Source organism: Phyllopteryx taeniolatus, chromosome 12, assembly GCF_024500385.1.
Source record: "Phyllopteryx taeniolatus isolate TA_2022b chromosome 12, UOR_Ptae_1.2, whole genome shotgun sequence".
Classification (NCBI taxonomy): Eukaryota; Metazoa; Chordata; class Actinopteri; order Syngnathiformes; family Syngnathidae; genus Phyllopteryx; species Phyllopteryx taeniolatus.
Window position 1 is genome coordinate 5,228,993 of NC_084513.1, and position 23,260 is coordinate 5,252,252.

The 23,260-nt window shown below is 40.7% G+C and overlaps 2 protein-coding genes across 6 annotated transcripts; both read right to left on the reverse strand.

Annotated features, from left to right (window-relative positions):
• Window positions 1–1,338: 1,338 nt before the first annotated feature.
• On the reverse strand, window positions 1,339–10,908 carry gja3 (gap junction protein, alpha 3). Of its 2 annotated transcripts, none has more exons than XM_061792834.1 (4): window positions 10,827–10,908; window positions 10,395–10,456; window positions 6,575–6,975; window positions 1,339–4,641 (listed from the first exon to the last, which is right to left on the reverse strand). In XM_061792834.1, exons 3-4 carry the CDS (start codon window positions 6,938–6,940, stop codon window positions 3,676–3,678), a joined length of 1,332 nt encoding a protein of 443 aa, XP_061648818.1. In that variant the 5' UTR covers window positions 6,941–6,975; window positions 10,395–10,456; window positions 10,827–10,908; the 3' UTR covers window positions 1,339–3,675. The 2 variants fall into 2 exon arrangements, with proteins under 2 accessions (XP_061648818.1, XP_061648819.1); XM_061792835.1 differs by lacking the exon at window positions 10,827–10,908 and adding an exon at window positions 10,713–10,809.
• A 4,528-nt stretch (window positions 10,909–15,436) lies between these two features.
• gjb8 (gap junction protein beta 8) lies at window positions 15,437–22,617 on the reverse strand. Of its 4 annotated transcripts, XM_061792965.1 has the most exons (4): window positions 22,098–22,616; window positions 20,393–20,658; window positions 18,002–18,102; window positions 15,437–16,852 (listed from the first exon to the last, which is right to left on the reverse strand). In XM_061792965.1, the coding sequence occupies exon 4, from the start codon at window positions 16,844–16,846 to the stop codon at window positions 16,034–16,036; it is 813 nt and encodes a 270-aa protein (XP_061648949.1). In that variant the 5' UTR covers window positions 16,847–16,852; window positions 18,002–18,102; window positions 20,393–20,658; window positions 22,098–22,616; the 3' UTR covers window positions 15,437–16,033. The 4 variants fall into 4 exon arrangements, with proteins under 4 accessions (XP_061648949.1, XP_061648948.1, XP_061648950.1 ...); XM_061792964.1 differs by lacking the exon at window positions 20,393–20,658; XM_061792966.1 differs by lacking the exons at window positions 18,002–18,102; window positions 20,393–20,658 and having other exon boundaries at window positions 22,098–22,617.
• Between the last annotated feature and the right edge of the window lie 643 nt (window positions 22,618–23,260).

Here is a 23,260-nt window from a genome sequence, read left to right on the forward strand (position 1 = left end):
GGGACCTACGCAAGGATCCTGTTTGTGGCCTTCAGTTCTGCGTTCAACACCATCATCCCCAAACTCCTCTTCTCCAGTTCAGCGTCTCACCTGCTATCTGTGGTGGATTTACAGTTTCCTGACGGGCAGGACACCACCTCATCCACATTTAACAGACAATAATAAAGTCAATATTGTTAAAATGAACATAATTACTATATATTTTCAAAAGGATTTTAATGCTGACAAATTAGCTATAAGATAATTGTATAATTCATCAATGTATTTTGTTTTTTTTGACAGAATAAGTTCTGAGTTGGAAAGATCTTAATTTTTTACAACCTAATGTGCTGGGGAAGAATTTATTCCAATCTAGTAAGTTATATAAATTACTTTTTGTTTTGTTTTGTTAATAAACCTGTCCTGTTCAGCTGCATGGCCTTGCAGAATGGTGGATCTGTATGCCTTTGTGCTGGAACAGTTTTACTGTGCAGCAAAGGAGTTTGAAATACTCCCTGTGCTTATTTTGAATTTTTTTTTATTATTCACCTGGAAGCAGAGCCGGACAGAAAAGGATTTTAGGGGGCGACAAGTAATTAAAGCCTATAGTGTGTCTATCGAACTTATTAGTGAATGAACCCCATATCACATGCATGTTAGTCAACTGGTGTACGGAGTTGCTGAGCCAGCACATCGAGGAAGGGTGAGCCCCACCCACAAGGGGGGGGGGGGGCCGAGTCAGCAAACCCGTCGAGCAAAGGACCCAACCAGAGGGACTCAGCCGATCCCCCCTCGCCCAGGACCTGGCGGTCCCGAGCCTGACTGAAGCGCCCCAACCAGTCCCAAAGGGAGGGCCACGGGCACCAGAACACAGCCCCCCCATGCCCGCCTCCCCCTCCCACCTCCCCCACCAAGCTAGCCTGTACCTATACCTGCCCTACCCCCACAGATGGGTGTATGATGCATTAAAACTAGAGGACCGGCTGAGCAGTGAAGGGGGGCGGCGACCAGACTGGAAACCAGCACAGATGTGCCAGCACCCAGCCCGGCACCCGACCCACCATACCTGGTGGCAGTCCCCCATTGAGTGTGCCCAATGTGCGGCGTATGTACAGTTTGAGTACTAAAAATGTGCAGTGTGTGTGAAGTAAGACTCCTGCGGTTCTGGCCCGGCCCGACCGGCCGGCAGACCACAGAGAAAAGGGGGGAATTCCTACCCCACAAAACCTGAGGTAAAATAAAATAGTAACATAATTAACTTTTTAAATGACCCAAAATAATACTTTTTCTTCTATTTTAAATTCAAAAGTATTAAATACTATTATTTGATTATTGAGATTTTAGCAGACAAAAGATGACTCTGGTACAAAAAAAGTTTTATTTAGTAACAGTTTTGTAAACATTTGAGGTAAATGAACATTTACATCAACTTTACAAAAGGGTCATTCACACACACACACACTCACGTGAACACACTCTTCTCTCATCTTAAGATAAATAACTTTAATTTTTATTTATTTTTTTATTTCTTGAAAACTCTGCCTTTGGTGTGAGGAGATGTTAAGACATTTTTTAAAAATATTTTGTTCCTTTGAGGACTCTCTCGCTCTAGTTTTAGCAATATCAGCATTTTGTTTCCTACATGTGCAAATCAACTACCAAAATGTAAACTGGAGGAAAAAATGCAAAATACTGTAAGAATGTTTTTTTTTGTTGTCATTTTTCCAATGAGAAAATGTGAAATTAACGCATACAGTACCATCTTTTTGTGAAAACGCCTCTGAAGATGACAGGTAGTGCTTTGATGATAGCGCTTGAATGACAGTTTGCAGCCGTAAGTGTTTTGGGTGTACATTTGTTTTTGTTGCATTTTGTCAGGCTGTGTATGAAGCTAACAACTTTTTATTTTCTTTATTTTTGCATCAAACTCAACAAGTATGTCATTTGAGTAGAATTGTGTTGTTGTTTGGGGTTGTTTTACTCTTTGGGATGTTGTGAATGAAAGCAATATTAGCCTTTTGTTTACCTTCAAAAACTGACAAGTGTGATTTCTGAGTCATATTTTGTGTTTTCTGTTGTTTGGGATACATGAGGTTTAAAAACAGGAAGTGAATGAACTGACAACTTGGCTGTATTTCTTTTCAAACTGACGCTTGTGGCTGTGAAAGTATTGTGCGTGTGTATAATGGTTTTATTTTTGTTGCACTTTGTGAAGCCGTGTATGAAGCTAACTTTTTAAAAATAATTTGTTTAGTTTTGCATCACAAAATGACATGCATGTCATTTATGAGTCAAATTAAGTGTGTTGTTTTATTTGGGGTTGTTTTACGCTTTTGAATAATGCAACTTGATTGGACTTCGCTTTGAAATGTTTGCATTTTGTTTTCCATCACAAATTGCGGTGTATGTCATTTATGAGTACAACTCTGTGATGTGTCTAAAGAGGTTTGTGTTGTTGTGTTGGGGGTTTATTTGGAACTTCTTGCGTTCATGAATGAAGCCAACTTCCCACTTGACTGGATTTCTTGTTCAAATGTGAGCATTTAGTTTTATTTCTCGTTATAATTTGACATTAAGTCGTTTGTTGTTGTTTTGGGTTATTTTTGTAGTGGGTGGTCATAACTGAGCCCAACATGACTGGATTTCTTGTTAAAATGTTAGCATTTTGTTTTGTTTTCTGACGCAAACTGACAAGTGTGTCGTTTCTGATTAAAATCCAGCAAGTTGTTTTTGTTTTTACACTTGGGGAGGATGTGAATGAAGGCAACTTGAATTGAGTTTTCGAAAAATGTTAGCATTTTGTCTTGTTTTTGGCACAAACTGACAATAACGATGCGGTTTATAACTAAAGTTTGGTGCTTTGTTGTTTTTTGGCCTTACTTTACTCTTTGGGTGTTTGTGAATTTGGCCAAATGGCAACTCTACTAGATTTCTTTTGAAAATGTCAGTGTTTTGTTTAATTTTGTTTTAAGTGTAATTCAATCAAACCAATGTTGAGGGGCATCATGAGAATGTCGCTGTGCCTCGTACGAAACCAAGGCTGTGTTATCTTTTTGTGTCACGTGACATGTTAGCTATTTAGAACCCCACTCTGGGCCATCCATTCGCTCTGTGAGAGGGGTGCTGCAGTGCATTGTGGGTACCAGTTTAAAACCAGGCACACACGAGTTCATTCAGTGCAGCTAAAAGAAGAAAAAACACAACTAGATCTTCCCCAAAAGAGTCCATAGTCCCTTTCACACTGAAAATCAAAGGTGGCTTTTCCCAGGGACGTCACTGTCCCATGTGAAAGTTACCCATAGCATGTAGAAAGTATCAGAGACAGAATGCCGGTGGTGCGTAAAGCAATTATGGGAATGGGGTGTGAATTTTAAAACTTTGTTGCGTTAAAGCACACAGACTCGTCAATGTCCTACTTCACTGGGGTTTACGTGAAAGGCACGGGCTATAAGTCAACCTGGGAATTCGCCAGCTTCATAGTATCAGAGGGTAGCTTGTTAACCCACAATGTCACGCTTCGGTGCGTTCCGTGTAAAACAAGCAAATGAACACCGGCTCTACCGTTACACCTCTGATGCATCAATTCCGAAATTCGGTGTGAAAGGGACTTGGTCACCACAACCTTTCGTTATTTCCCTTACGTCATTCTGGCGTCAGGATACGTTTCTTTCTGGGGTCAGTGGCCCGGAGTGGGGCTCATACCGCCAAGTCATCGGGTCTGGCCCGAACGCTGCTGCTCTTGCTGGCCCGACTCAGCCGCCGAGGGTCCAAGGCGACGGTCAGACGGGGCTTGAACATCTCTACCGTGGTGGTGGTCAAGCAGCTATCACCTAAATCGTTGACCTTGGAGCCCCGGCTGCTGCAGGTACTCTGACTGGTCCCCATGGTAATGGGAGTGCCACCAGGGGCGGTTTCCGCCATGGGCAGCTGGTTTGAGGAGGAGGAGGAAGAGGGAGTAGGGGAGGTGGCCTTCATCTCCTGAGTCTGCTGCTCGGTGGCCAGGTTGGCCCAGTTCTGCTGAGCGGCCAGCCGGTGGTTGTTATTGTTGCTGATGTAGTAGTGGGCGGCCGGCCCATGCTGCCGGAGGTCCTCCTCCTGCTGCATGTTGTCCATCTTAAACTCTGCCCGGGGCAGGAAGGCCCCACTCCCGGCTGTCACGTCCGTGTACTTGCTAGGGTAGCCGCCTCCGGTCCTGGGGGTCGAGCACTGCGGCTCGGGGGCATTAGAACCTGTGGGGCGGCGCACCGACTGCTGCTCCAACATTGCTCCGTTGGTCATGCCCTGCTTGAGCTTCTTCCAACCAAGGTGGTAGATTTCCAGTAGGTTGAGGAAAAGCGATACGCAGGCCACCACCAGCATGAAGATAATGAAGATTGTCTTCTCGGTGGGCCGTGAGATGAAGCAGTCCACCGTGTTGGGGCAGGGCCATCTGGCGCACTTGTACAGGGGCTGGAGCTGGAACCCGTACAGGAGGTACTGACCCAGGATAAAGCCCACCTCGAAGAGGGTCTTGAAGATAATGTTGAAGACGTAGGTGCGCAGTAAAGCCCCCCGGATGCGGACTTTTCCGTGCTCGTCCCGGATCGGGGGCTTCACCCTTTTGCTGGCGACCCGGTCTCCATCACTGCCACCGCCGCTCCTAAACAGCAGCTCCTTTTCCTCCTGGAAGCAGAGGTTGCAGGAAATCGTATAAGTCTTAACCAAGTTCCAAGTAAGTCCCAAGTTACTGTGGCATAAATTAAGCAAGTCAAGTCATTACTTGAGTTAAGCAAATCACAAGTCAAGTCATACACTCTTGCTCAGTCACAAAACATATTCACACATTAGCCATTTTGCACTTGAGGAGCTGCACTAACACAATCACTATTTTGAAATGGTCTTGAAACTACTCTATGCCTCTGATACAACAATTTTGTGGAAAGGTTGGGTGAAAGGGGCTTAATCCTGGCTTCTCTATGGCTTTCGATATAGAATTTTGCATTGAAAGTAGTATTAGGGGCTAAACAACGGTGGTATTTAAGGTGATTGTCAGGACCTCTTACACCTCTGAAGTGCCAGTTTTGCAAGAAATCAACCAGAAAGCGAGAGGCCGGGGACATCTTGGACTGGACAATGTTCACCTCAAGGGCCTATCTCACTGTCTCACAGAGACCAATTCTCCCGGAAGTCCCCGCAATGTTGCAGAGATTGGCAGGCGACGTCTCGTTGAGACCAATTCGCCTGGGAGACATTACGGAGACGTCTTCACCAATTCGCGGTGACGTCGCCGCGATGTCTCTGCTGTCTCCTTGGTCGCTGTCAGGTCGCAAACTCGTCTCCAGGCCAGTGAGATAGGCCCTTGAGTTACCTCTGCCAAAGCTTTTTCACCTGTGAAATCAATTAATAGACCACTACATACACCTGCTATAAGTAGGCCAACTTTCATCTTCTGGAATTAGGGAAACAAAATTAGATCATACAACTTCATCTCATGAGTGTTCACCTTAATTGAATGGATTTTGCATCAGCAAATTCTTTGTCAACTGTAAAATCAATGAGTAGAACTAGCTACAATGAGGCCAGGCCACCTTTCATCTTCTGGATCCAACGGAACCAAAATAAGATCCTACAACCTCATGTCATGAGTTTGCCTTAGTCCTAATAGTTTAAAAAAATTTTTTTTTTTTTGTTTGTTTTTTTTACCTTTTTCGGTGTAGCGTGTGCAGTGATGCGGACTTTGTATCGGTCCGTTGTGGTGAAGAAGGAGCTAAGCCAAAAGGCGAAGCTCTCGCTTTACCGGTCGATCTACGTTCCTACCCTCACCTATGGTCACGAGCTTTGGGTCGTGACCGAAAGAACAAGATCCCGGATACAAGCGGCTGAAATGAGTTTCTTCCACATGTTGTCTGGGCTCTCCCTTAGAGATAGGGTGAGAAGCTTGGTCATCTGGGAGGGGCTCAGAGTAGAGTCGCTGCTCCTCCGCATTGAGAGGAGCCAGATGAGGTGGCTCAGGCATCTGTTTGGGATGCCTCCAGGACGCCTCCCTGGTGAGGTGTTCCGGGCACCTGAGTTTGAGAAGTTATTACCTCTCCCAAGGCTTTCTCACATGTGGCATCAATGGTTGACCCAGTATCATCTGGACTGTAAGAGCTAAAAGCACGTATAATTTTATCTTCTTGAGCCAATGGAACAAAAACAAGATCCTACAACCTCATCTAATGAAATTTGGAATTCGTCTGAATGTTTGTTGTTTTTTGTTTTTTTTTTACCCCCGCCAAGGCTTTGTCACAAATGAAATTAGTGCGTGGAACACAACCATCTAGGATTTAATGGCTAAAAGGAGATCAACTTTCATCATCTGGAAGTAGGGAACCAAAAATAAGATCCTACAAGCTCATCTGATGAAATTTGACAGTCTAAATGTTTTTTGTTTTTTACCTCGGCCAAGGCTTTGTCATTTGTTAAATCAGGATATGAGTACCTAAAGGAACTCAGTCTTTCATTGTTTGGGAATCCCAAATAAGATACCAACATCTCATCTCATGAGAGTTAACCGTGATCCTGAATGGTTTTTGTTCCCAAGTCCTAGTACTTAAGTCTGCAGGTACTCCCCCACCTCTGCTTGGAATCTGTTGGCTTTGTGCTGATCCTCCTCCTTCTCCTTGCGCTTCTCCTCCATCCGTACAATGTGCAACACGTGTCCCAGATAGATAAGTGTGGGCGTGGACACGAAGATGATCTGCAGGACCCAGAAGCGGATGTGCGAGATGGGGAAGGCCTGGTCGTAGCATACGTTCTCGCACCCGGGCTGCTGTGTGTTGCAGGTGAAGTCTGACTGCTCGTCTCCCCACACGTCCTCGGCGGCGGCGCCCAGCACCAGGATCCGGAAGATAAACAGGACTGTCAGCCACACCTTGCCGATCACCGTGGAGTGCTCCTGGGCGTTCTCCAGCAGACGCCCAAGAAAGCTCCAGTCACCCATGCTTCAAGATTGCCAGCCTGTGGACAACGTAGTGTCTAGAAGAGGGGGAGATTAAGCTTTTAGAACACTCTGACTGCTACCAAGGCTTTGTCACCTGGGAGATCAATGACTGGACCATTACCATTAAGGATCTTAGTAGCTACAAAGGCATCAACCGTCATTTTCTGGAGCTAAGAAACCAAATAATGTTCCAAAACATAATTTCCTTAAATTGGTCATTCGTCGGAATGTTTAGTTTTTGTATTTACCTCCACCAATTCTTCGTGACCTGTGAAATCGCCATACTCTAGGATCTTGTGAGCTACAAAGAGGTTGAGGTTCATCGTCTGGATCCAAGAGAACAAAAATAAAGTCCTACAAACTCATTTGAGGAGAGTTTAACTTATTTTATTTATTTTTATTTTTTTATTTTTTTTAATACCTACGCCAAGGCTTTGTCACCTGTGAAATCACTTCTACCTAGGATCTGACAAATTACAAGGCGGTCCACCTATGTGGTCTGGATCTAAGAAATGAAAGTCATATCCTACAATCTCATTCTTTTATCTTCTGGATGCATGGGAACAAAAATAAAGTACTGCAACCTCATATGATGAGAAATTGAATAAGTCCTTATTGTTTATACCTACAGCAAATTCAGCCCTATTGGGGGCACAAGCCAATTCAAAACTGTAGGCCGGTCCCAAGCCCACATTAACAAACTTTGCCAAACAAATATGAGCGTTCATCCAAAGAATACCATACCAGATCGGTCGTGGCCCAGGTTAACGTCCACCACCGGCACCGTTAACCTGCAGGGCGCCGGTGGAAATTTAGCTACCGTGGGTCAAAGACGAAGGAGAGGTGGAAAGTGGGTTCTCAGACAGAAACAGAAGAGGAAAGCACAGAGCCTAGAACTGAATGTGGGGACTTTGAATGTTGGGACTATGACAGGAAAAGGTCAGGATTTGGTTGCATGATGATTAGGAGAAAGTTTGACATATTGTGTGTCCAGGAGAGGAGGTGGAAATGCAGTAAGGCTAGAAGTTCAGGGGCAGGGTTCAAATTATTTTACCAGGGTGTAGATTGGAAGAGAAATGGAGTAGGGGGTAGCTAAGAATGTTCTGGAGGTCCACCTAAACCTGTTCTACCAAACGGATTGAACTTGTATCTTTGGAAAAGGTTTAAACTGATTACAGTGGTGTCTTGAAATATGAGTTTAACTTATGTGACTATACTTGTAACTCAAAGCACTCATATCTCAAATCATCTTTCCCAATTGAAATTAATGGAAATGCCATTAATCCGTTCCAGCCTTGCCCAAAAAAATTATTTTTTTTGTGTTCTTCAGCAAAGAAAATAGCACTACAAAATTGTACTTTATAAAACAGTGATAACAGTTTAATTAAATGTAAAAAGAAAAAAAATTCAATTCTGGTGTGCACGACTTGGCTGCCGGGAAGCAGTATATAACAGTCATGAAGACAAACGAGGAAGACTTTCACAACTACTGTAATTGGCTCAGTAAACTGGAGTGATATTAGTCATTCTTCACAGAGGATAAAGAATATATGACTAAGTGTTGTTATATTATTTAGCTGTATTGCTCCACTAATTGTTCAAATAGCCATTGCTTGAAGGATTATTCATTACCCTGTCTATTGCACTGTGTGTTAGCATTAAGCTAGCGGAACAGCAAAGTTATGTGGCTGTTTTAAATACAGAATGTGTAATTGTTTTTTGTTAGTTTGACAGTACAGTTTAACTTGAGTGACATTACACAGTTTGAAGCCTCTTTTTAGAAGAATGGTTCATGATCTACCAAACTGCTGCTTGTTGTCAAGTGACTTGAGTTCAATGCCACCATGTAACGCTCCTATCTCAATGTTTTGCTTGCAAGTCAAAGCAAAAAAAATCAGCTTATTGACATTGCTTATGGTAAACATCATCAACACAAGGAGGCTGCTGCTCATTTACTCTACTGTACTAAACCTCTCGCTCTCTCTCTCTCTCTCTCGCTCCTCTTCTGTATGGTGGGCATTGCTCGCTCACCTGTTTGCTCCACTGGGCAGCAGGCATTTGCTGAGATCAACATTATCACGCTGCAAAACACGCACACACTCACGGGAACAAATAGTGACAGCACCCTCCTTTCAACCTGTTGCTCACTGTCCATGCCTCATTGTAATTATGAGCAATAATAAATATTAAAGAACCATCTCTCCCTCAAAAAGGCTATTCAGCATTAAGAATGATACATTTTATTAAATTTTAGTTTGCATGCTCAAAGAAGGCTTTTATCACTTTTGGTGGACTCCACATTTAAACACTCCAAATCATCTAAATGTTCAGTTTTGTTCATGCTTAAAGTTAGTCATCATAGTAAAGAAAAGGGCCATTTAGTTACAAGATATGATGCTAATGATGCAATTTGGTTTGCATGAACAAAGATACTTTTATCACTTTTGGTGTACAGTCAAAGTCATCAAGTGCATTTTTGTTGGTGTTAAAGTTTGAGGCCATTTGGAGAGATGTTTGTTCATAATAATCCTGGTGTTTGTTACACGTCACTGTGACCTGCTGCATGCTTAATTCGCAAAAAAGAATAAATGCAAGTGAAAGAGTAATTACAAAATATATTTATAATAAAATAAAAAGGAAACAAACTAAGGCCAGCAGAATAGTTTATATCCTAAATATGTCTTTTTCCCGGTAATTTCACCCACTGCATCAGAGAAAAATGGCAATTAAAAAATAACTGAAACATAATTAATGAAACAGTTGAGCACAAATTCTTTTAAGACAACAGTAAAAATAAACATTTAATACAAATTATAAAAATATTAAAGAAATTCTACATAAATTACTTGTAAAATGTAATGTAATGCTAATTTAAAACTAATTTTACAAGATATGAAGTAAAAACTATGTATTAAAAATTTTAAAGTAAAAACCATTGTAAATTTTCTAAAAAATAAAAGGTAAAATCTATTTAAACCAATTAAAATAAATAAATAAATAAATGACAAAATAAAACAAAATGAGGCGAGCTGAAGAAATTGTATCCATTTTGTTTGTGGACAAAATTGTAGATATTTTTTTTTTTTCCCCTTTCAATTTGACCCAAAATTACAGTACAATAAGTTGTTTTTAAAAAAATAAACTGCAGGACTCATGTATGCATGCCTCTGAATTAAATTCGAATCACATTTCAACCCATAATGCTCATCATGTACATTAGAAAATGGTGAAAAAAAATGTATTTAAAATACAAAAATCCAGAAATTTCTGAAATGTAGGCTGGCCCTTGTTTAACTTTTTACAACGTTTTCAAAAGATATAAATAATAAATCCTTTTATTCTGATTGATAAGGGTCATTTTTTTTCAACTTGGATGCTGATGTCTTATGTAACGTGCTACAATACCATGAAAAACCCGTTAAAATGTTATTTAAAAATAAGAGGATCAACTTACAAAAATGTCGTTGTATTAAAGCGAATAAATCCATGGACTGGAGTTCTTGATATTCTCCACACCTGCGAAGCAAAAATGATGAAAATTAACATAATGTAACCTAAAAACACGTTTAAAAAGGATTTCTGTGGCCTGGTTCTGCCTTTATTCAAATTAAATTACTAAAATTAGATCCTGTAAATTTCCAGTGCAGTACTTATGAGGTTAATCAATTTGAAAAATTGGATAAGTTCTAAAAAAGTACCAAAAAATGTAAAGGTAACACACACACACATGCACACAAAAGTGACAAGGCAGAGGCTACTAGAGAGCAAGCACCATTGTTAGCTTTGTGTGTACTAATCACATCGATGATGATGATTAGAATGCAATCATAATCCATATATTATGTGCTCACTGCGTGTGAATAAGAAAGCATAGATGTGCTCGTACCTTGACACAGCAGAAGGGACGCTCTTTAAAGTGCACGGCAAAAGCTCACATGCTTTGGGGGTGCCCCCGGGAGAAAGCTCCCCCCCGCCCCCCAATCCAACCCCCCACACCCTTTGAATTTTTTTTTTTTTTTTTTTTTTTTTAAAGCACGCCCTCGTCCGTCTGTGCGCGGCCCCTGCTCGCAAGTGTTTTTCTCCACGGGTGTGACCGACTCCAGGGTGCGCAAGAAGAAAGAAAACCCACGATTATTATTATTTTAACTTTTTTTGTAAGGGAAACAAGTGGTTTACTTTGACGGTACGTTTAAGTGTAAATTACAATGGACCCAAAAAGCACCAAAAGTAAGAAAAAAAATACCCTAAAACTGTAAACATAAATAAATAAAATAAAAGTACGATATTAAATAACAAAAAATATATCAGGTTTGAAATGTTAGAATAGAATCATGAAAAATAAAACAAGTTATTAGCTTTAAGATATTAAAGTAAAATAAATAAAACAAAAATAGTGCACAGTCATATTACAGATAAAACATGAAGTCAATGTTAAATATGTCTACCCGTATGAAATAAGTTTACAAAATGGAGTTAAGCAAATAGATTTTTAAGAAGTATGACATTAAAAAAATAGCAGCAGCAGCTTTCAAATATTGTGGTAAAACAAAAAAGTGACAAACACACCTATATGTGATTTATAAAAAAAGTTAAAATGAAAAAAAACGATACTGAATAAAATATTTCATAATTTGCATAAAACTGTCGAAAAAGATCATTACGTTTTATACTTTTATTGTTCACTTAATATTTTTTTGCTGATTCTTTTGAATATTTGAATTCTTTTATATACTATAATTTGTCTATTTTCATTCATAAAACATTTGAGTCAATGATACCCCATTTAGAAATTATTTACTTTTAAAATGTATTTATATTTATATATTGTATTATTAAAAGCATTGGTTTAATCAGATAAAAATAAATATACATTGATATAATTACAACAATGTATTATGAATACATGCATTACTTACTATAGATACTGTATATATATATATATATATATATATATATATATATATATATATAGATACTGTGTGTGTATATATATATATATATATATACACACACACACACACACACAAAATATAGCGACCCATTCTGTCACAAATGTTTGTAAAAACAGTCTGCATGTCTTGGTACTTGATTTTATACAGCCGTATTCTGGCATGAATTATTACATAATGTGTGTAATGATCCCCACACCTTTCTCATGTGTGTGGCGGGGGGGGCGCAGCATTTATTCTTGGAGCTGAGAGGACAAAGAGAAGGTTCCTCTTGTTATTCAACGGGAGGTGTCAAGTCTGCTGCGATTAGCGTGCTGCCAGCCGCTAAAATAAGACAAGCGATGAAAGCTGATACAATACAGCACAGACACACACGCACTAGTGGAACACTTTAGATATGTTAGCTTAACATGTTGCTAAGCGAGCCACCGATTAGAATCATAAGGCAAAAAATTTACCAATTTGATCATGACAAGCAAACATTATTTATGGAGTTGAGTAGTTTTACTTTAGTTTTATTTTACATGACCACATACGTTTGAATTCTACCAGCATCTCTAATGGACACTAAGGGGCAGTATCTCTCTGCAAGGACCTCTCCTGCTAGCTTCATTACATGCCTGTCTTCTAAAGTGTGGGTGTGTGTGTGTGTGTGTGTGTGTTTGTCTCTCTCTCCTGAGGTCACAAGTTCAAATCTGGCTTCCCTGTGTGGAGTCTGGTATTCTGTTTCCTCCCACATTCGAATGACATGCATGGTAGGTTAATTGAAGAGACTTAATTGCCCTTAGGTGTGAATGTGAGTGCGAATGATTGCTTGCGCATATGCGCCCTGCGATTGGCTGCCGACCAGTTCGGGGTGAAACCCGCCTCTCGCCCGAAGTCAACTAAGATAGGCTACAGCACACATGGGACCCTCGTGAGTTTAAGCGGTATGGAAATGTCTATTTTATTTGCATATATGTTTATATGTATGTGTGTATATAAATGTGTATATACCTTCATTCTGGAATGACGGTCCAAGGGTTTGGAGGAAGACGGGTGAAGAACAGAACCCAAGCTGTTTTGAGGTCCAGTGTGAAATATCCAGTCAGTCAGTCATGATTTGGGGTGCAATGTCCAGCGCTGGTGTTGGTAAACACTGCTTTCTTAAATCCAAGGTCACCGTAACAGTCTACCAGAATGTTTTAGAGGACTTCATGATTCCTTCTGCTGAGGATCTGTGTGGAGATGCAGATTTCATCTTCCGACCTGGTCCCTGCCCATACCGCCAGAAGCACCAAAACCTGGTTTGATGCCCATGCCATCACAGTGCTTGACTGGTAAGCCAACTCTCTTGATCTAAATCCCATTGAGAATCTATGGGGTATTATTAAGAGGAAAATGAGGGGCACCAGACCCAAAACAACTGACAGCAAGCACCAAGGAAATCTGGGCTTCCATAACTCTTAGGCAATGTCACAGGCTGATTGCCTCAATGCCACGGTGCATCGAGGCAGTGATTCAAGCAAAGAGATTCCCAACCAAGTATTGGAAGATTAACATAGTTTTGAAAGTACCATATTTTGATTGCTTTAATGTGACACCAATTTTTTTTTTTTCCCCCTCCAAAAAATAAGAAGTAAATTGTGATTTCTTCACAGTATTCTAATTTTTTGAATTCCTGATGCCATGGGTTTAATGAGCTGGAAGCCCAAATTATCTAAAAATAAATACTTGAAATTGTTTAAATTGTGGGCTCTGAATCTATAATCTATGAAAGTTTATAACTTTTTGAATGGAATTATGGAAATAAGTAAACATTTCCATCATATTCTAATTTTGGGGAAATCGTGTGTGTGTGTGTGTGTGTGTGTATATATATATATATGGTCAAAGTTTGACACAGGAAGTCAAATACAGGCTTTTTAGCGTTTGACATCTATTCCATTTTATGTTGCTAGTTAGCATTATTAAGATGGGGGGGGGGGGTCAATCACACTTCAATTTTATGTCACAAAAATGCAGCGACAAACAAGTTTGTGTGTAAATAAGCAGCATTCTCAAAAACATCATAAATTCACTAGATGTCAGTGTAGCAAAATCAAGAAAAACACTCAGCTGTGACAAAATAAGCAACACATCATACCAGAGTTAATAAATAAAAAATGAACAAAAGTCACGTAACACTCGCAGTCATGTTCTTGTCCTTTTTAAGCACATATCTTTGAAACTCTCTTTTAAATCAATTGTTTGAAAGACAGCAGGAGCTCGACTTGTACTTGTTATTTCTGATCCAACAAGGAAGACCAGAACCAACTTTTGGACCCCGTGGACAAAAGTGTTGCATGCATTCCTTTGGTTTTGGTAGAAAAGAAGTGGACCCAAATGTTTCCCTGAGGAACACCACTCACAGTTGTTCCTTTGGGGCGTTGACATACACAATACAATATTTTTGTGGTTCCATGTGCCTTTTTGTGAGCATGGTAAATGTCACTGGTTAACATCTAGAAAGTATAACATCTAGATGCCAAAATACTACCATTAACCTTTTATGGTCAACTATTGCAAGTTTGACACATTCCCGTGGTGAACTACTGTATTACTTTACTGGACAAATACCTCACTTTTGTGACAATAAATAGCCTTTTTGTGCCAAAAATCAATTTTTTTTGTCGTCAGTTATAAATTGCACTTTGGTATCCAAATATTACAGTCCTATGGGCGAATCGCAGATCATTTTGGTGACGGTAAAAAGCTTTTTTATTTGTGAGCCAAAATTTACCTTTTTCGTGGTCAACTGTAGGATTTTTGTGCACAAATATTGCACTTTCATCAAAATATGTTTTGTGACCTGATTTCCTGGACAACATTTTTTTTTTAGAAGCATAACATTTTAATTACTTATGTCGCATGTCTGTAGGAAAATACCATCTGGACAAATACTGCATGTTACCTTTTGTGGACAAGTGTTGCATGTTTTGTCCAAATATATGAAAAAATATATCAAAATAGTATATGCTTGGTGGCCTGATTTCCTGAACACCCTTTTATGTACAAATATTGTATTTTAATGACAAAATATTGCAGTCCAGAAAGAAAACGAGAAACTTTTCATAATAAATAAACAAAGGCAACTTTTTGTAGTCATCTATTGCATATTTGTGCACAAATGTTAACACTTTTTGATTGCACGTTTGTGTCCAAATATAACATTGTCTGGCAAGGTGGCCAGTTTAAGCAAAATATGTTTCTGTGGCATAATGTGTTTCCTGAAGTGTTTTAGTAGCACAACATAACTTTTTCATCACTTACTGTAATCTTTTTGCCACCAAATATTGTGTTGTAATGTCAAAATATTGCAATTCTGTGGGAAACTACTTTGCTGGCGAAATATAGATTTTTTTTGTGACCTGAAATAACATTTCTGTGCAACAATGCTGCTTTTTGTTGTCAATTGTTGCATTTTTGTGTCCAAATATTGCATTTTGTGTGTAAAATACAAACCCCAGTTCCAATGAATGGGACATTGTGTCAAACAATAATAAAACAGAATGATTTGCAAATCCTGTTCAACTTATATTCCATTTAATACACTACAAAGACAAGCTATTTAATGTTCAAACTGATGAACATGATTGTTTTTGTGCAAATATTCTCTCATTTCAAATTTAATGCCTGCAGCACATTCCAAAAAAGCTTGCTCAGGGGCAACAAAAGTATGGGAAAGTTGATGGTTGACATTCCACAGGTGAGCAGGTTAGTTGGAAAACAGGTGAGTGTCATGATTATTTATGTCTTGCACATCCCAACTTCATTGGAAATGAGGTTTGTATTTTTTTGTGGCCAAATGTAGGTTTCCTGAAGCCATGGTGTTTTAGTCTCAAAACATTTTAATATTTTATTTTTCAGAGCCTAAAGTAGTGCTGTTGGGAAGCATGCAATCAATAATATCCAAGCACTGATTGATGAATGGAGGGGTGTCCCAACACTTTTGTATTGTTGATTAAACGTGGCGACAATATTGCGTAGGAATTGATCGTTTTGAGTGTAACGAGATGATCCATCTAAGTTGTTGAGGTTCTGGAAGCATCTCGACCAGACGTGCGGGCTCATATTTGAAACAGCCACGACGTTCCGGTGTAGCGTTCTGTTTGGGCGGTCTCCTTCAGCACTTGGTCTTGCGTGTGGATGAGTCCGAGGAGGGCGCGGAGAGCAGCAGCGCATTCTGCTTGTTATGCAAGGCGGCGTTGTCCCGCATCACGGTTTCCTTGTGGTTGTACGACAGTCTCCTGTTTCGCCGGCGGCTCGAGCAGCGCATGAGCGCCTTGCCCACCAAGTAGCCCAGCTCGGCCACGTTGAGCACCATGCAGATGGCCGAGGAGGCCACCATGAAGATGGTGAAGATCGTCTTTTCGGTGGGCCGCGAGATGAAGCAGTCCACCTTGTTGGGGCAGGGCCACTGCTCGCACTTGACCAGCCGCGGCATCTGGAAGCCATCATAGATGAAGTAGAGCGCGTACATGAAGCCGCCCTCGAAAATGAGCCGGAAGAAGAGGCTGCAGGTGTACGTCCACCAAAGCGTGCCGGTGATGGGAAGCCGCCGTCGTTTGAGCGTCTCCAGGTCCACGTCGCTGGGCTTCTCGGCGCCGTTGGATGACAGCATGGTGCGCTTGTCGCCACGCTTGCGGTAGGCCACGTGCATGGCCACCAGCAGGGCTGGTGTGGACACGAAGATGAGCTGCAGGCACCACAAGCGGATGTGAGACACGGGGAAGAAGTGGTCGTAGCACACGTTCTTGCAGCCCGGCTGCTGCGTGTTGCACGTGAAGTCGGACTGCTCGTCGCCCCACACGCTCTCGGCGGCCAGCACCAGGATGGTGATGCGGAAGATGAATAGCACCGACAGCCAGATCTTGCCCAGGCTGGTCGAATGCTTATTGACGCCGCCCAGCTGGGCGTACAGGGCCCCCCAGGACATGATGGCCTGCAGGGGGAGGCAAAGAGACTTTAGAAACAAGAAACAGCAAAGTCACACCCTGCCACAATCTTTTCAAATGACAGCCCCTCAAGACACTTTCACTTTGGAACATGAAAGTTGGTAGAAATGTTTACCATGAGCAGACCCACAAAAAAATGTCTCCGGAAGCTCTGCCCAAAAATGCACACGATACTTCCATTTTGCTTTGAAACAGACATTTTAGGCAACAAGTCTACTGGCGATAATACATTATTTCCATCCATCCATTTTCTGAGCCGCTTCTCCTCACTGGGGTCGCGGGCGTGCTGGAGCCTATCCCAGCTGTCATCGGGCAGGAGGCTGGGTACACCCTCAACTGGTTGCCATCGAATCCCAAGGCACATAAACAAACAACCATTGACACCTACGGGCAATTTAGAGTCTTCAATTAACCTACCACGCATGTTTTTGGGATGAGGGAGGAAACCGGACTGCCCGGAGGAAACCCACGCAGGCACGGGGAGAACATGCAAACTCCACACAGGTGGGGCCGGGGATTGAACCCCGGTCCTCAGAACTGTGAGGCTGACGCTCTAACCGGTCGGCCACCGTGCCGCCTAATACATTATTTATTTATTTATTTATTTATTTTATTCATCCCTGAAGCCAGTTTCACTTTGCAACGTGAAACTTGGTAGACGTGTCTACCATGAGCAGACCCAAAAAAAAGTCTGAGGAAGCCCGAAAATGCACAGGAAAACTTCCATACTTGAAAATGTACAGGAAAACTTCCATTTTAGTTTGAAGCAGAAATTGTAGGCCAACAATCTACTCGTAAAAATAAGATTATTCTTTTGAAAGTTTTGCATCTGAAACCAGTTTCACCGTGGAACATGAAACTTAGCAGACATGTCTATCATGATCGGACCCACTAAAGTCTCAGGAGGCCATGACTGAAAAACTTCCAATTTGGTTTGAAGGAGACATTTTGGCAACGGGGTGGCCAGAATAATAGCTTGCAGTTCAAAACTGTGCTTTGTAAGCGTGTCTCTTCATAGGTGACATTTTCGGGGGTCCTTAGCCAAACCGATGTTGTTTTGCACAATGCACACAGTCAGTCAAGCGGTAAAAAAAAAAAACCAAACAAAACAAAAAAGACACCCCGGCGCTATATACCTGCTGTGGGCGTGGCTTTAGCGTCCTACTACACGTACCCTTCCCCTGTCCTCAGCCACGTCCGCTTTTCCCCTGTGTAAGCAGCGTGGCGGCAAGAAATGCTTAAAAAACAAACAAAAAAATAGTCAAGCGGAGCACTCATCACACAACAACATTTATAGATGTTGGAACTCGGTGCACACATAAGGCGCGCCACATTATAAGGCGCCCCCTCCATTTTGGAGAAAATTGAAGCCTTTTAAGTGCGCCTTATGGTCGTGAAAATACGGTACATTGTTTTTACTGGTTAAACACAATGGTCTTCTGGTTTGCCGAAGACTAGATTATGTCTAATGTGTACAAAAATTAGTAAAGTCTGTCAAAATCTTCAAATTGTCTCTGATGTTATACCCCAAAAGACATATTTGCGGTTCCTAATATTCCCGTTATTTAGCTACACAAGAGGCAATGACCAAAACAGAGTGACTATAAGAAGACAACATGATGTCATCAAGAGATATGTATTCCAATATACACATACATATTATTATTGAAGGAATAGTTCTGTGGCAGTGTCAATCAAAAGTGAGCATTTTGTATTGGACGTCTTGAGCTTGCGAACCTAATGAAGTGGCCAGTGAGTGTTACTGATTTAGCTCTTTCATCCACCAAGTAGAACTCAAACGAGAGGTTTGAAAGAAAACAAAGTGGTTCAATATCCCCACTGAGAGCTGAAACGATGCAATCGGTTGCGCTGCATTTATATTTGGAGCCACCGGGTAGTGCTGTCGTACCTCCAAGTCAGGCGACTCACAGAAAAAGTTCGGAAATTGTTTTCAAAACAACGAAGAAAAAAGCAATTACGAAAAATCAACATCGATATCAATTAATATATGGTTATCTGCAATATAATTATTTACATGTAGTTTAAAAGACATTGTAGCAACCCTCCAGTCGTGATACATCGATCGTCACACATTGATGATGATCATAATTAATAATAATAATAATGTACAAAATGACTGAGTCGGAGGGCAGGAAGTGAGGAAGAGGAGTGAAACTATTTTTTTAACAATCTTTAACAGTATATGAAATAAGAAGAGTGTCGGGGAGATATTTTTGTGCAATTACGGTCAACTGTAGGTATAATTGTTTTTGCATTGGAAGAGATTGCCCCCGTCTTTGGTACTTCGTCCAAGATACAATATCATAAACGTCAATATTTTCCTCACACGTGTGCTAATCAGCGATATGTGGAACGTCACGTGACCAAACCCGGAAAACGGGATAGCTGACTTTTTGTGTATGCTATGCTAGCGAGCACGGCTTCGGTTTGATGACATGATTATTTTAAGCCAAACTTTAAAAAAAAATTTAAATTATGTTTTCTTTATGGCTGGTGTCTTCGGACAAAAGTTAAACAGGTGTATCATTTATTTATACAAATATGATATTATATATGTAAAGACGAACAAAACCTAAACATCGAATGTAGTCGTCTTCAGTGGCTGTGTGGTGACATTTTGTTTAAAAAAAAACAACAAAAAAGACATTGTAGCAGTTTAAAGTTCTTACAGTTGCTTTGATCCAGGGTTTATGTGAAAACTCTTGAGGAAATTGAGCCTGGGATGAAGGAATGTCTCATCAATCGGTTTCAAAGAGAAATTCCGACTCAGTCGCAAACTCTGTGAAGCTAACCTGCTCACTAGCAAGGTTTTGTAGGCTAAATCGTGACTTTCTGCCGGTCTCATCTAACCTGAGTCAAACATGGCTTGTCTATTTCCCAGCGATCCCATCAATATTGAGGCCCAACCAAATTTAAGGTTTTGCCAGATTAATTTCTGATTGAACAATATTGCTTTTCCACAAAGTCAGTCATGTGTCTTCTTAACATTCTCCTGCCACATATATGTAATCTCACACACTTTAGATTTGCGTTGATCTGCGTCGGCGCAAATTTTGTGCATTGATGATAGACACACTGCAGCTCAGACTGGGACAAGTCTAATTCATGGGCGGTCAAAGTACAGGGGCCCCTAAATTGTTTAATCTGGCCCGACGAGCATTTCCATGACAAGCAGTCACAAATATATTTTGCATTAACTTTTTTCAAAAATGTGTTCATTAAATGTAATTTTTTCATTTATTTTTTGGTTTGGTTGGTTGACTATTCATACAATTAAACACGTATGAATTTAACAATGTTTTGTTTATTTTAAATAAATTATTGGTTAAGTAATTCTAAATAATGACATTTTTAAATGAATGAATGAAATAAATTATTTTATTCGTATCAAACTACTTAACATTTTTATTCTTCATTATTTGCCTTTTATTCACTTATCTAAGTATATTATTGGTAATTGATCGAATTGATTCAATATAAAAATATAGGGCGGCACGGTGACCGACCGGTTAGCACATCTGCCTCACAGTTCTGAGGACTGGGAATCAAATCCCGGCCCCGCGTGGGTGGAGTTTGCATGTTCTCCCCGTGCCTGCGTGGGTTTCCTCCCACATCCCAAGAACATGGATGGTAGGTTGATTGAAGTCTCTAAATTGTAAGTGCGAATGGTTGTTTGTTTCTATATGCCCTGCGATTGGCTGGCGACAAGTTCAGGGTGTCGTCCGTCTCTCGCCCAAAGATAGCTGGGATAGGCTCCAGCACTCCCGCGACCCTAGTGAGGATAAGCGGTACAGAAATTGGATGGATGGATAAAAAAATATAGTTATAATACAGAATAAAATGGGAATTAACTATTATTTAATTAGTTAAAATGTTCGTTACTCATTTAAGTTTTTGTTTTTATTCAGTTATATAATTCAATAATTGGTTGATTAATTCATTTCATTCATTCAAAATTAAGAAATGTAATCAGTCAGAAAGAGGAGTGGTACACGGGTAAAATGAGCCCTCGTAAGACTTGGAGGTATGTTACTAAATCCAGAAAAACGGCTGCCATTTTCTTTCCATTTTGCTGTGCTGGATTGTGGTCATGAATTTAGCGGCGGTCCGCCAAAATCGTGTTTTCTCATTGTTTCGCACAAGTAAATTCTTGTTCCTTTCCGATTACGTTGTTGGGAAATCCCTTTACCGCCTCGGTTCATAGGATTCGCCCACCTAAAACCTGCATGTACTTGATTCTTGTTTTGTGTGGAGTTTTGACATAATTCCAGCGATGCAATTGGTCTCAGTGAGGATTGAGGACCCTAATAATGAAAAAGTTCGAGCGGTTGATAAATCTGAAAATGGAGCTTTTTAATCGTCACATTTCCATCTCAGCTAATAGGAACCTTCCGGGCGTTTTAAAAAAATTATTATTATTTTTTTTAATACCAAAGAGTCATGGGTTCCGGTCATAAATTTCCTAATGATTTACATTGATTTCTGGTCAGAAGATTTGGGGAACATTTCAACATAAAAAGTGATCATCAATCCTTATCCGATTCTTACAAACTAGGGCTCATTTTATTCGGTTAACACTCCTCTATCCAATGATAGTCTATTTTGATATAAAGGAATTTTGAAATTTTTAGTCACATACTTATTAGTATTGGATAAGGATGAAGGGTTTTGATGCCACTTTTTCCATCTTTGTCAGAACCACTGAAAATCTCAACCAAATTGAAAAATACAAAGATGAGGTGGTAAAGGGATTTCCCAACAATGTAATCTGAAAAGAACAAGGATTACCTTTTGCGAAACAATGAGAAACTGCGATTTTGGTGGGCGTCCGCTAAATTCACGTACCCGAAATCTGACAGTTGCCCCCCTGCTTCAGTGTGTGGCACTAACAAGTGTGTGTTTGCTATGTCCACTGCTTTGATGGGTAATCCACTGCTTTGATGGGTTAAATGCAGAGGAACTATTTAGTGTGCATATGTTCACTATTAATAAAGATGATTCTGATTCTGATACCATATAGCATGAGTGTTAAAAATACAGTTTGCTGCTAGGTCAAGGGTTATTGTTTCAGAAATAAAGAATCAGAAATGGTGCCAAATATGTATTTTCACACATTCAGAGGCATTTACAGTTAACTTACTTTTTACTTTACATAGCCTCTTTAAATGATATTCTAAACTATTTACTAATTGAATAAGAATGTTGACTAACCTGTCTTGTCCAGTCCAGTAAACAAATAACAATAAAAAGTAGTCCTTTGATTTAACGTGTGGCTTTTTTTTTTTTTTTTTAAATGAATTCAAAAATACAATTTGAAAAGCTGAAGGAGCAAATAAGACCTGTGCTGTTGAGATGACCAACAAACTTTGAACAAAGACAAACTTCTCAAGCTCATCATCGTCATCAACATGAAAATGGAGGGGTTGGGCTAAGCACACACACACACACACGCGCGCACACACACACAAACACACGCACACGTTGTGCACGAAGAATACACAACGCACTACAGTATACCGTATTTTCACGACCATAAGGCGCACTTAAAAGTCTTAAATTTTTAAATTTTCTCCAAAATGGACGGGGCGCCTTATAATGCGGCACGCCTTATGTGTGCACAGAGTTCCAAAATCTGTAAATGTTGTGTGATGAGCGCTCCGCTTCACGTTTTTTGTTTTTTTTCAGCATTTCCTGCCGACACGCTGCTAACAAGGACGCTAAAGCCACGCCCCCAGTAGTTATATAGCGCTGGTTTTTTATTTATTATTATTATTTTTTTAATTGTTTTTTTTTTTACTGCTTGACTGACTGGGAGCATTTCCGGAATGTGCATTGTGCAAAACAACATCGGATTGTGTCTCCCCCCCCCCCGCCCCCTCGAAAATGTCACCTACGAAGAGAGGCGCTTACGAAGCACAGTTTAAACTGCAAGCTATCAGTTACGCGGAGGAACATGGGAATCGAGCAGCCGCGAGAGAATTCAAGCCCAACGAATCCATGGTTCGCAAGTGGAGGAAGCAGGAAAACGAGCTTCGCCAAGTCAAGAAGACCAAGCTGAGTTTCCGCGGAAACAAGGCGAGGGTGGCCCGAGTTGGAAGACAAACTCGAGCAAAGAACAGCCGGGAGAAGCGTCTCTACAGTCACCATTCGACTGAGTGCAATAACTCGGAGCTTGACGAAGGAACTCCAACCGCTGGACATTGTTGTAAACTGGGCGTTCAAAGTGAAGTTGCGAGCGGCGTGGGAGCCATGGATGACAGATGGCGAACACATCTTTACCAAGACTAGGAGGCAGCACCGGGCGAGTTACGCCGCAAGCTGCGAATGGATTGCGGATGCTGCGGCTAACGTGTCTGCTTGCACTGTTGTTCGAG

Coding starts and splice junctions, on each gene's coding strand:
- gja3 (XM_061792834.1), bottom strand. CDS start 6,940: ATGGGTGACTGGAGCTTTCTTGGGCGTCTGCTGGAGAACGCCCAGGAG. Junction 4,642..6,574: donor CCAACAGATTCCAAGCAGAG/GTGGGGGAGTAC, acceptor CTCTGCTTCCAG/GAGGAAAAGGAGCTGCTGTT.
- gjb8 (XM_061792963.1), bottom strand. CDS start 17,289: ATGCGTGGTAGGTTAATTGAAGACTCTAAATTGCCCGTAGGTGTCAAT. Junction 16,853..16,980: donor TTTTTGTGGGTCTGCTCATG/GTAAACATTTCT, acceptor CTCCCCCTGCAG/GCCATCATGTCCTGGGGGGC.